The 13,933-nt window shown below is 36.2% G+C and overlaps 1 protein-coding gene across 1 annotated transcript in view; it reads right to left on the bottom strand.

Moving 5' to 3' along the window:
• Positions 1-2,703: 2,703 nt before the first annotated feature.
• Positions 2,704-13,933, bottom strand: part of LOC128233073 (uncharacterized) — a 33,165-nt gene continuing 21,935 nt past the window's right edge. The window contains exons 28-39 of the mRNA XM_052946954.1: positions 13,452-13,664; positions 10,585-10,641; positions 9,950-10,169; positions 9,367-9,485; positions 8,310-8,366; positions 7,784-8,027; positions 7,485-7,668; positions 6,616-6,754; positions 6,232-6,258; positions 5,022-5,240; positions 4,358-4,414; positions 2,704-4,040 (exon numbers count right to left, since the gene is read on the bottom strand). Of these exons, the coding sequence (XP_052802914.1) occupies positions 4,024-4,040; positions 4,358-4,414; positions 5,022-5,240; positions 6,232-6,258; positions 6,616-6,754; positions 7,485-7,668; positions 7,784-8,027; positions 8,310-8,366; positions 9,367-9,485; positions 9,950-10,169; positions 10,585-10,641; positions 13,452-13,664 (1,553 nt within the window). The 3' untranslated portion in view covers positions 2,704-4,023. The remainder of the gene's footprint in view (positions 4,041-4,357; positions 4,415-5,021; positions 5,241-6,231; positions 6,259-6,615; positions 6,755-7,484; positions 7,669-7,783; positions 8,028-8,309; positions 8,367-9,366; positions 9,486-9,949; positions 10,170-10,584; positions 10,642-13,451; positions 13,665-13,933) is intronic.

The following is a 13,933-nucleotide window of genomic DNA, read 5'->3' on the forward strand; positions in this document are numbered from 1 at the left end:
TTTTCAAAACATAAATTAAATTTCCAATCATTGGGTCACGGATGAACTTGTTAAAGGGGCTGTACTCCGTATGATAAAATAGCGGGGGGGGGGAGGAAATTGTCGAAAACTGACATAAACTTGGCATCGATGTTACAATGCATTGAAACTTACTAACTGAAGTACCACATAGTTTACAATTTATTTAAGTTTAGCAGTTATTTCGTATTTTTTTATTAAAAAAGATTACTGGGTATGTCTACCAGGTAGTATTTATTCCTTATGCGTGATTGGCTAGTCGTTGTTATCACGTGATATCATCGAGGTAGGTGTATAGCTTAATTATGTCACTTAATTAGAGTAAGCCGTCGTAGCTCAGTGGATACGACGCTGGACTGCAATTTTGGCGACACGGGTTCGAACCCGGTCTCCGACACTATCTTTTTTTACATTTTGGTACTTTTTTTTACAATTATGATATCAAAGCGTAACACATTCTAGTAGATAATTGTCCTGAGATTTGTTACAGAAAAATCCTTTTTTTGCCAATCTGGTGTACAGTCCCTTTAATGTGTTTCTGCAAATATCTTGGAAATAAACTACATAACACCAATGGTTCAATGTGTCTGCGGATTACAAATGTGTAAGTAAATAAGTACTTAGTTGCCAATGTCAATACTGTCGGAAATCAAGCGTCATAATTTGCATTTGCTGATCTGAGATTGCGGACTGAGAGTCTGGCGAATGGCAATTTTCCATTGACCATACGGTTGATTATGACCGTTTTTGTTGTTGTTTGTTTATATTAAAAGTGTTATTTCCATGGAATATGGGCTTTACAAAGAAGGCACACTGCATTGGCAGAGTATGTAAGTTGCTAGCAGCAACTGCTCAAAATGATGTTACAGTGGTAGAGTTAGAAGGTTTCTTGTGAGACAGTTTATCAGAAATTCGTTAGCTATGCTGATTATTTATTTTGTTGTTATCGTTGATACTGTAAAAATATCCAGCTGCTTGAACTAATGTATTGTGAAAAAGATGATGTTCATGTAGAAAAAGTCAAATGGAAGGTATGACGATTAATGAATATTATACGAGGAGGTCGGCTATTGTGATACCCTAACAATTTTTATTTTCTTGTCGACAATTAAAAAGGTAAATGTTGGGTTTGCTGATTTTATTTTGAAGATACAACTCATTTCAGTTTCAATGATATACTGAGTAATCAAGTGGAATAATTCATGTCCAGCATCCATCCACCGTCGTGGTGCAGATGGGTCTTCAGTCCCACCAATGGCACCACCATCACCTTTGATAACAGCACTTACTTTCTCATAAGCTTGATCAATAGCTTACGCTAAACATTCACGATTAGATTTGTGAAATTCTGCAGCTAGCTGAGGATGTGTATGCTCAAGCACCATTATATGTCTGAGGTGTATGGGTGAATAGTTCACAGTGTTCATGTTGGAAAAAGAGAGTGGTATCTACTCGCATAGCGATGGATGGTATAAAGTAAATTCTGTTTCACGAAATGATCAGACCAGGGACAAGGTTATTAATTCCATTTTCAACTCTAGATTTCTAAATTAAAATAGTGGACTATTAGTATTGCGTCTTTTACACCAGTCAACAATACTTAGCACATCCTATGTTTGTTCATTGGCCTTTGAACACTCACTGCCACTGTACAGCCTGTAAGCTTCTTAAAGTAGCTTGAATAGCGAGCTAACTGTAACCTGGGAGCATTTGCCGTGTCCATTTTGATGCGGATAGGGTCTGTTTATGGTGTTCATAGGTTTGTCTCTCTAGTACCTTGTCGTTTCGCCTCTTGCTTTCTGCCGCTTTACAGGGATTATGTTGGAGTTTTCGACGAACGGACTTACTTTATTATATCCTACTCTATTAAAATTGCGTTATGAAATGTCGAGATATAAATGTTGTTGAACCCCAGAGTAATATAATATCAATTGACTCCTTTTATGTTGTTAACTTAAGATATTGTAAAAACAATTTGTATATTATTAGGGATTTAGCTAGAGGGTTATATAAGGGGGCTACACCCTGTCCTTTTTAGGTAGCACCCTTCTGCCCTCATGGAGACCGGAATGTGACCCCTCCTGCCTTCATAGTTTAAATGTTGAAGATAATCAAATATTTCTTTTATTTTGATTAAAATTTGAAGTATGCTTATGAATTCTAAAAGACTTAACATTTTTAGTAGTTGAAACGTTATATAACTTCAATTAAGCACAATTTCTAACTTTTTCTATGAAGTTTATAATGCTGTAACTATTCACTGCCCGATTAAATTTACCCTGATGTACGTTGTACACATCTTAAAAAGAATCTGTTCTGTTCTTCATAAGCTGGTATAAATTGATCATTGAAAAAGAACATCATTTTCAAAGTAGCAATGTCTGAGACATAATCAAACTTATACAAATCTGATATTGTTATTTCTATAAATACTAAGTAAGGAATTCTCTATATGAATATGTTTTTGATGCTCACAAAAAGCGACAAAGTAGCAATGTCGCAGACATAATCAAACTTATACAGATATTATAGTGCTATTTCTGTACATACTAAGTAAGGAACTCTCTTTATGAATATGTTTTTGATGCTCACAAAACGCGACAGACTGTACCATAACTGGTGTGGTATCAGCGACGATAGAGAGTTATCCATGTATGCAACCTTTTATACAAAAGCAACAATATAAAAAGACAATTTTTAATAGTCAAGAAATTACATCAACTTATTTTCCAGAAAGTGTGTGGTACACAGAATATATCATTAAACAAAGTACTAAATATCAGATAAGAAGAATGAAATGTTAAAACTTTAAACAATGGCTTGTTTCTGTAGTTTTTCATCGAAATATTAATGCTTTTATTTAGTATTATCAGTGAAATGACCTGAAAAGAAATTGAAAATAATGACATATTTAACATATAGCATCAGGCAATTAACACAAAAAAACTTAATTGTGATCTTTTAGAATCAAACTTAAGCGTCCTAATTTAATCTTTTTCTCAAAATGGTTATTTTTCATAATCGCTGTCTTTCGAACTTAATTGTATCTTCCTTAATGTTACGGTAATGCAGAATTCAAATGATCATTATTTACGGGAATTTAATCGAGTTTTCCCTCACCGATAAACAAAAACAAGTGCGTGAACGACAACAATGCAAACAATCGATGTAGCTTAATGTCCTATGTAAGGCATGAGCCAGACAGCTGTGGGACATTGTAGCAACCATATTGTAACATTCATCACACAATTGAATGATAAAGCAGATATTAACAACAATATCACAATATGTATCACAGCCTTTAGCAAAACCATTTCTTCATAATCATAGAAAGGCAAACAGCGAAATTACACTAAAACATTTTGAAATTCATATGAACACAGCAATCACAAATTACCAAGTAATATTAATCGCACATAACACACAAATATCGCACAGACATTTTATTATGAAAGACATTCGACAAATTGACATGGTCACATCAATATCACAGGGAGTCACTCGTCCATATTAATCCAAAGAAACATGTGGCAAATGTGACGTGTACAGTAAAAACAAGTTATTTTAAAACAATATAACGAAGTTCGCATATTCACCAACAAAAGAAGTAAATACAAATAAAACTTTTTATAATTTCAACAGATTGGGTCATTTTCGCCAGGGATTATTTCGCGTTATTGTGCGAATAGACCAGGTAGAGATAATACAGCAGGGTGTTAAATAGCTAACCCATGTTGGCTGATGATAATTTAATGGCGTTGCAAATTTTAAACCTAATTAGACCGAAACCCCTCAAAATGACCTCGCGAAATTAATCCAATCTGTAGTAATGGTGTGGGGGGGGTCAGGTGATTTTACCTTAGTGGTTTTAGTACACATGACGTTAGGTATTGTTAAACTACCCTCTTTGATAACCTCATAACATTTTATTTCGTCCAATTCGGACTAATGGATTTATTTTTCAAAACTGTCCGTGTCCTTTCTAACTTCAGTCTGTAGTGGCGCTTATGGGGCTCGTTGAGCTACAAAAGGGAATATCAAATAAGTCTTTAAAAATGGTTATGTTTGAACGATAATTATAGCCAAAGAATATGTCAAATACGATATTATCAATCTACCGAATTTTAACGAACTTGCGAAGAAACGCTGATTGTAATTGGTCGACGAGTTTGAACAAGGGCGTGCCACATAATTAATGTATACCGAGCAGCATATTGCCATCCCATTAGACAAAATATAATTCCTCAATTAAACATTGTTAAATCTCAATGACACTGCTTTTATTCAAACATAAAAAGGGGGCAAAAGAAATACGTTATTATTTCAATAAAGGACTTACTTGTCGAGGTAATGTTTTGAAATGGTGTAGTGTCCTCAACTTCATACAACCAACCGTCTAGAAACAGGAGAGGAAAACTTATGTCAGTATTTATAGTTCGTGTCCAATTGAATTAAGAAATGAATTTCGTGCTTGATGTCAGTAGCGGGGTATAAACGCAGTTAGGCTGTTTAAAGTGCGAAAGTAGAAAGAGTCTGAAGGTATCCACGCGTACTTGAACCACCCCAATTGCGTTCATATCCCGGATAATGACATCGATCACGTAATTCAATTCGTTAAATCTGTTTTAACGTAAAATTGAAACGCTAATTTCAAAAACACATTTAACAAACCATATATTAACATTTTTTTTCAACATGTTGATTAATGCTTATCGTGCTCTGCTGCCACAATACAAACAATAACAAGAACAACCATTTTTCAATGTATACTAATACGCGATGATTTGCGATCCGAGCATTTCCGAACATAAACTGTCTCAATTGCCGAAAGGACGTTTACCACCATTTCATTTCCATTCAACAGAACAACGATATAATTAATAAAAGGCTTCCCTTAACTGACGTGTGTCCATTTTGAAAGACCATAATAGGTATAAATTACAAATGTTATCTGAGAATAATCATACTTTTGTAAACATTGACAACGTTCAAAACCACTGTACCTGTACATGTTACATCCTGGCTATGGATACAGATACGTTCACTAAGGGTGGTGGATTCGTTAAACAGCGTTCCACCGGGACAGTTGACTCTTGCCCAGTAGTACTCCACACTCCCGTCATTGTTGGTCGTCTTAGTTGCGCAGTGACAGTAGGTGGAGCAATCGGTGCCGAATAGAAGTCGATGGCGTATCTCGTCATGTTCATATTGGGTGCATAAACCTAACCAAAGTGATGACTGTATTATTGTCTTGGTTGATAGTGTGGTTGGTGAAGAATATTTCATTCGTTTCATAAAAGAATATTAAAACTATCAAGATAAATATGTTTTATTTGTTTTACATTTAGTGAGACAAACAAGTTCGACTTTAATACAACTGCCTTATAAATCCCAAAGGGTTGTGAAAGGCAGGGGGCTCCTAGGTATTGACTGAATAGTATTAGTCCCGGAATAAAACCTACCTATCTACCTATGTCAATGTACATGTATACATACCATGTGCCAGTTGTTGTTCTTTTTAATTTTAAAAGGAGCTCCCATACAATTACAAATATTAATATTAACTTATTGGATGATGTTTTCCTGGCTGTTCTTGTGATATAATGATATGTTGATGGGTAAAACCTAATTGAATGGATGCCAACACTATGGGGTTCAAATCTTGTCTTTGAAGACGTCAATTTCGCCTGCGTTACAAACGCAGTTGTCATACATGTATAAAGGCTGTATTTGTCGATGTGCAGCTTCTAGCCAATGTTGCCATGTTTCTATACTACATTTGAAACGAATCAGTGCTTGTTAGGTTTGTTGATATTTTGACCAAGACAAACTGTTTCGAAGAACAATAAAATGCGTTTATTAGTATATTTGTTTTAATGCTGTTTTTAAGGAAAATGCATGGTTAAGTTAACCAAAAAGCATGTTCAGGATTTGACGTTAGAGAAGGCATAACTAAGCGCGACTCTGTTAAATGCGATGTCGGGTCTTTTGAGGGCCCTCCAGCAAAACAAAGAAAGCTAATTTTTTAATACAGTGGTGTATTTTGGTGTACAAAAATCGCTTGGGCACAGACTTGGGTACGGTGTGCGTCTAACGCCCCCACCCCGTGGATCAGCTTATGCAACCTTTGAGAAAATTCCTTTAAAATATAATACGTGAAGCTATAAAATCATTCATTGATCCTATTTGTCCGAATAGTTGAAAATAAATTACCTCCTTCGATACATCCGGCTGTAATATCTACAAACAAAAATGATGTAACATGTCAAAAGACATAAACTTACTGATATATAATAGATAATCAGAAGCCGAAAACTAACTATGATATAAAGCCAAATATTTTCTATTATATAATCGAATGCCAAAAGTCAAAAACTTGTTATGACAAAATTGAATGCCAAAGCTAAAATAGTACTTTAAAATAATTGAATGCCAAAAGCCAAAGCACAACATCACTGGTCATGAGAGATAGTATTTGTTTGGCTGTTATAAACGATTGTTGGCGATATGCCCTTGGAACGACCAGCGAAAAACAGTCACTCATCCAGTTCGCCCGTCCGATGACTGATTGCATAAAGGCAGAACGAAATTACTTACCAGCACACGATTCCCGTTTCAGCTCGTTGGAAATACTTGAGAGAGCGTCGAAGCTTTGAACTTGTTTCACATAGTCGTCATTAGATGCAATATGGTACAATTCGTCTACGCTGAAATCTCCAACGGCAATAGCGAATACCTAAAATGTTGAAACGACCTTTTTTGAACCCACTTTTATTCTTCAAGTGATTTTTTCTGTTATATATGCGATCGCGAAACTAAGTTATGGATATTTAGAAATTGCGAAACGGTTATCAACTAGCTCATTTATAGGGGATAAATAACTACATTATATTAATACATGTTAATAAATAAGTGATTTGATATTGGCCCTGTTACTTGTCCGAGGGCAGGTGTATTGGCATGAGGCCGAAGGCCAATACGACTGTCCCGAGGAAAAAGGGCCAATGTCAAATCACTTATTTATTGACAATTTTATTTAATAACTTCATGCACTTAAAGGATTCAAAGTTTAAACACTAAATTTATTAAAAAAAATAATAACGTTTTAATTATGACTTTAAAATCAAATGGCTGCCGTTTACGAATTTCCAGCAGCGAATCTATATCATTTTTTGGCCCTGTTTAATTAGCCAATCACATTCTTTAAAATGCGGGCTTTATATCTATATCACTTTTCGGCCCGGACTCTGTATTATTGGACGAGGCAAATGCTATGTTTTTAAGGCTAATAATTAATAGTTATTTAATTATATTACATACAGGTCTTTTGAAATGGCGATATCAAAACTGTTTTTGGTTTTTTTTTGCAAACACATTTATATAAAAAGTAGTCTGTGTTACATTATATAATATGAATTCGGTTTTGAAAATTATTTACCAATTCTAGCAATTTAATGTCACAATACCTTCGATGAAACTGTCTTTAGATTGCTGGCTTCAGCAGCAGTATCAGCAGCGTTGGTGGACACACCATCAGTAATTACAAATACTATATTCTGAGCAAATTGTCGAGCACCGTTCCCCTCTTGCAGAATAACTTCACGCACAAACCTTAGTGCCCCTCCTGTATTAGTAGTACCACCTCGTTGCCTACAAAAAGTCATGTTCAAGATGTTTTTTGTTATAAATATAATATATAATGTTGTCATGTATGCAAGAAAAATAATGTTAATGTACCGGAGAGTTGTTGTTTACATGCACTTACGGAATTGACAGAATTCTGGCCATAAGACCATCTTTGTCATCAATGTAGTCATTCAGTCGAATGTAGTCAGTCACGACATCACTAAAAGTGACAACACCGATTCTTGCACGTGCGTTAGCAGATGTGACGTCATGTTCCTCGACAATGCGTGAAACGAATTGCAACTGAGTTTGGAAGTCGTTTGGCGAAATCGAGCCTGATCCGTCGATGACAATAACTATGTCCGCGGGATACACTCCACACTCTATAAAGTGATTCCAAATAATAAAAAAAAAACATTTTAATGATAAATTGATATATTTTTAGATGTATGAACAATAGTCATTTTCCATATGATTCGTTGCCATGGTTGCACTTTATCAATACAGTCAATGCACAATATCAATCTAACAAACTCATACTCTGAATGTTTATTGTGCCTCAGAATGGTGTTTGTAGAATGTATGCACGTTGTTAACAGCCAATGGAATTTACGTACTCGTACGTTTAGTTTAGTGTCTGTATCGTTACAGTCAATAATATTTACCTATGTAATCGGCTGGTCGTTCAGTCGAGACAGGAGTTTCCGTTGACGTCGGGTTTGCTTAAAGATTAATAACATTCATTATTGTCATTTCCAGACGAAGTGCGGCCTCGTTATCAGTTATGTATATGGGGTTATCGAATAGTAATAACAAACCATCATTAGTTGTTGTTAATGCACAGTCATAACCTCTTCGAGTTCTAATGTAAATCATTTTAAGTGTTTATATCTTTATTTGGTGTGTCTTTAAAACATAAATACGAAAAATTAAGTCCAAACAATGCCATGATTCATCTACAAACGGCTGCTTAAACGCTAGATATAGCAAACATCTCTTATATAGTTGATATCATTTTAATATTACACTTACAAAGAACACTTTCGAAAAGGACAGTTTTGGACACCGGATGAAATATACTTTACACAAAAAATACTAAAAAAGATGATGGGTTTCAACATTTTGTTTTCACTCATGAAATACTATGGCATTACATTTGCTGATAACGACATTTTAATTTAAAAAAATCATTTTCTGCTTGTGATTGTTCACTTAATGCAACTTATATAACATTTTAACAAACAAATAATGAAAATACCATGCCTTCATTCTCTTGCAATGGTTAACCTATTTTCTAATCAAAGGCATTCAATTGAGGACTAGCGTGTTAATATTTATGGTACAATTGGTTACCATGTTGCTTTTAAATCATCACATAGTACGGTGCTTGTCATCCCGAGTCATAAATACAAACTAAATAAATGTAATGGTTTACACGATAATGCACCTTCATTTGGTTTGATGATAGGCGTTGAAGATGGATCTGTCGTGATAAAGTACGTATTAATGAATAATGTTTTTCTTTTACAAAATTCATACAAACTAAAATAAAACGAAAACGTTACGTTTTTTTAATACGTGACATAGTATCGGCGTTGCAACGCTCAGACAGTTTAAGAGCCATTATTATGCAAATTGGACGAGACAAATATTCATCAAAAACAGTTTTTACTAACTGATAGAACGTCTATCAATATGCACTTTACAATTCACATTATTTACCGATTTCCGACCAGTTTGCTTGGAATCCAATCCCTTGTACACTTGGATCGGAAGCAAATTTCACTGTTAATCTGTTTGTCGTAGACGTGTATGTGTAAGGAATGGTTATATTGCAGAGCCTGAAAAAAACAACAACATTGATTACCAAACCAATCTGTTAGTATATTCCCTTAAAGTGCAAGAAAGTCGATTGAATGTATGCGACCTTCGATGTGAATCAATTATCACGTAAACTCCACTCTAATATCAGCTTTATCACATTGGAATAAAGCATGTAGTTGCATCTAGCTAAAGAAATAACAAAAATATGAACACATCGTAGAAAAAATATTTAAGGAGTACAATATTTGTTGTTTTTGCACTGGTGCGCAAGTATAAAAGGGTATGCGGAACATTTTATTGCGACTAACATATCCATGTATTATTTATTTCATAAATAGTTTCAACATCCCATTGTATACCGAATATACTTCCTGTGTAGCAACCAGTACTAATCATCGGTGAATCTCCCATCTTGGTCTCCCGTATGTTTGATTAGCTTATCAAATGGTCAACACAACACGTATAAAATTAATATACGTACGTTTCAGAAACTATGCCATTTTCCATCAAGGTAACATTATCGTGGGTACAATTTGTTACCGGCTCTACATCGAACACCCAAAATGTCAGACTGATAACGCTTCCAGATGATACTTCGATGTCCCAAGTACATGCTTCCTGGTTACCGTACGTCCGGTTACCGAAAGGAGAAGGATGTTCTATTATGCCTTCCAAGCCGTTCAGATAGTGACCGCATGTACCTTGAAATGGGACTTTTTGTCACTAGCGAACTATTTAACAATCACAGTGCATGGAAAGACATACCGGTCCGTTATTTAATTATACAAAGCACAGATCATGCAAGCAGTAGACATTCGTCTAATTAAGGAATTTTTACACATCAATGGTTTTAGAAACTTTTAATTGTTGATTTTGTATAGGCAGGTAAGATTTTTTTATATATGCCCGAATAAGAAACAACGGAAATTGTGCTTGATTCACTTTGAAATTTATAACTTTACATCCACATATTTTTTTATTTTTTTTTATTTATTTTAACAAAATCAAGTTGTTTTTTTATCATATATTGTTAAAATAAATACATTATTTAATATGAAAAGCGACGTTCATGAATACGTATGCCGTGAGTCTTGTCAATACACTATAATGTCCAACCTTCTGTCGATCTAGATGTTCCGTTTGAAGTGAGTGGTGTCTCAGATGTTCCCAAGTCTATAATAGTGTAAATACTCATATTACCTTATTAGGCATGATATATTCAATAGCTTGAACCATTTCAAACAGACAATACTGCAGCAATGGTTACCCCCTCCCCTCACACACACCCCTCCGCAGAAACTGGGTATTCACATCTCCAAAATGATAACCCAAATATAAAATGAACTCTGCACGAACAAACCTAGTTGTCAAAATGTCAATATTTTTTTTTAAAGGGCCTAGACAACTGAAAGAGTGACTCAAACGCAAAAACACCACGAACATACCACACATGTGTTTATACGAACAGACAACTGAAAGAGTGACACAAACGCACAAACACCGCGAACATACCACACATGTGTTTATACGAACAGACAACTGAAAGAATGACACAAACGCACAAACACCACGAACATACCACACATGTGTTTATACGAACAGACAACTGAAAGAGTGACACAAACGCACAAACACCACGAACATACCACACATGTGTTTATACGAACAGACAACTGAAAGAGTGACACAAACGCACAAACACCCCGAACATACCACACATGTGTTTTTATACGAACAAACACCGCGAACATACCACACATGTGTTTATACGAACAAACACCACGAACATACCACACATGTGTTTATACGAACAAACACCGCGAACATACCACACATGTGTTTATACGAACAAACACCGCGAACATACCACACATGCGTTTATACGAACAAACACCGCGAAAATACCACACATGTGTTTATACGAACAGACAACTGAAAGAGTGACACAAACGCACAAACGCCACGAACATACCACACATGTGTGAATACGAACAGACAACTGAAAGAGTGACACAAACGCACAAACAACACGAACATACCACACATGTGTTTATACGAACAGACAACAAAAAGAGTGACACAAACGCACAAACATCACGAACATACCACACATGTGTTTATACGAACAGACAACTGAAAGAGTGACACAAACGCACAAACACCACGAACATACCACACATGTGTGTATACGAACAGACAACTGAAAGAGTGACACAAACGCACAAACACCACGAACATACCACACATGTGTTTATACGAACAGACAACTGAAAGAGTGACACAAACGCACAAACACCACGAACATACCACACATGTGTTTATACGAACAAACACCGCGAACATACCACACATGTGTTTATACGAACAAACACCACGAACATACCACACATGTGTTTATACGAACAAACACCGCGAACATACCACACATGCGTTTATACGAACAAACACCGCGAACATACCACACATGTGTTTATACAAACAAACACCGCGAACATACCACACATGTGTTTATACGAACAGACAACTGAAAGAGTGACACAAACGCACAAACACCGCGAACATACCACACATGTGTGTATACGAACAGACAACTGAAAGAGTGACACAAACGCACAAACAACACGAACATACCACACATGTGTTTATACCAACAGACAACTGCAAGAGTGACACAAATGCACAAACATCACGAACATACCACACAAGTGTTTATACGAACAGACAACTGAAAGAGTGACACAAACGCACAAACACCACGAACATACCACACATGTGTTTATACGAACAGACAACTGAAAGAGTGACGCAAACGAACAAACACCGCGAACATACCACACATGTGTGTATACGAACAGACAACTGAAAGAGTGACACAAACGAACAAACACCGCGAACATACCACACATGTGTTTATACGCACAAACACCGCGAATATACCACACCTGTGTTTATACGCACAAACACCGCGAACATACCACACATGTGTTTATACGCACAAACACCGCGAACATACCACACATGTGTTTATACGCACAAACACCGCGAACATACCACACATGTGTTTATACGCACAAACACCACGAACATACCACACATGTGTTTATACGCTCAAACACCACGAACATACCACACATGTGTGTATACGAACAGACAACTGAAAGAGTGACACAAACGCACAAACACCACGAACATACCACACATGTGTTTATACGAACAGACAACTGAAAGAGTGACACAAACGCACAGACACCACGAACATACCACACATGTGTTTATACGAACAGACAAATGAAAGAGTGACACAAACGCTCAAACACCACGAACATACCACACATGTGTTTATACGAACAAACACCACAAACATACCACACATGTGTTTATACGCACAAACACCACGAACATACCGCACATGTGTTTATACGAACAAACACCGCGAACATACCACACATGTGTTTATACGAACAAACACCACGAACATACCACACATGTGTTTATACGAACAGACAACTGAAAGAGTGACACAAACGCACAAACACCACGAACATACCACACATGTGTTTATACGAACAGACAAATGAAAGAGTGACACAAACGCACAAACACCACGAACATACCACACATGTGTTTATACGAACAAACACCACGAACATACCACACATGTGTTTATACGCACAAACACCACGAACATACCGCACATGTGTTTATGCGCACAAACACCACGAACATACTGCACATGTGTTTATACGCACAAACACCACGAACATACCGCACATGTGTTTATACGAACGTCTAATTTTAACCTTTATTTGCTGGCTATGGCACATTATTCTAACCCGCTACAACCCACCACGCAGTACAATCGATATGACGAGAAGGTCTGATATACCACAAGAAAACATTTAGATAAAAACAAAGATGGTCCGACCTTATTGGCTACATGATTAAATTCTTAGCTAATGTAATAATGGTATATGTTCACCTACCATCTAGTTCGCACGAAGCCCTTCGTTCATTGATGCACACACGGTAGACTGAATCCCAAGCAAGGCTTGGTGGGCACTCTTGTCGCACCCATTGGTATGTGATCACGCTCTGCTCATCCATGTTGGCTGGGGCGCACTGACAGAAAGCCGTGCAGTTGGTTCCCGGAAGTGCTAGTAGTCTTGTTACATCGTGTTCGTATTGTGAGCATGGGGCTTAAGATGCAAAATATGAAGATGTAGGTTGTACATATAAACTGACATAATCAGACACATATTCATATCAGATGCAATTATTTTAAATAATAAATGTCAATCTGGAACAAAATGCAATTTACATATATGTACACACTTTTTCGCGAAATTTAAAGAATGAGTATGTTGTCTTTAAAACTATCAAACGACTTATTATTGCTTCAATACCGCTATCAAGATTCACATGTGGCTTCTCTATATGTTTGCTAGAAGTAAGCGTTTCAATGTAC

Source organism: Mya arenaria, chromosome 1 (genome assembly GCF_026914265.1).
Source record: "Mya arenaria isolate MELC-2E11 chromosome 1, ASM2691426v1".
NCBI classification, from domain to species: domain Eukaryota; kingdom Metazoa; phylum Mollusca; class Bivalvia; order Myida; family Myidae; genus Mya; species Mya arenaria.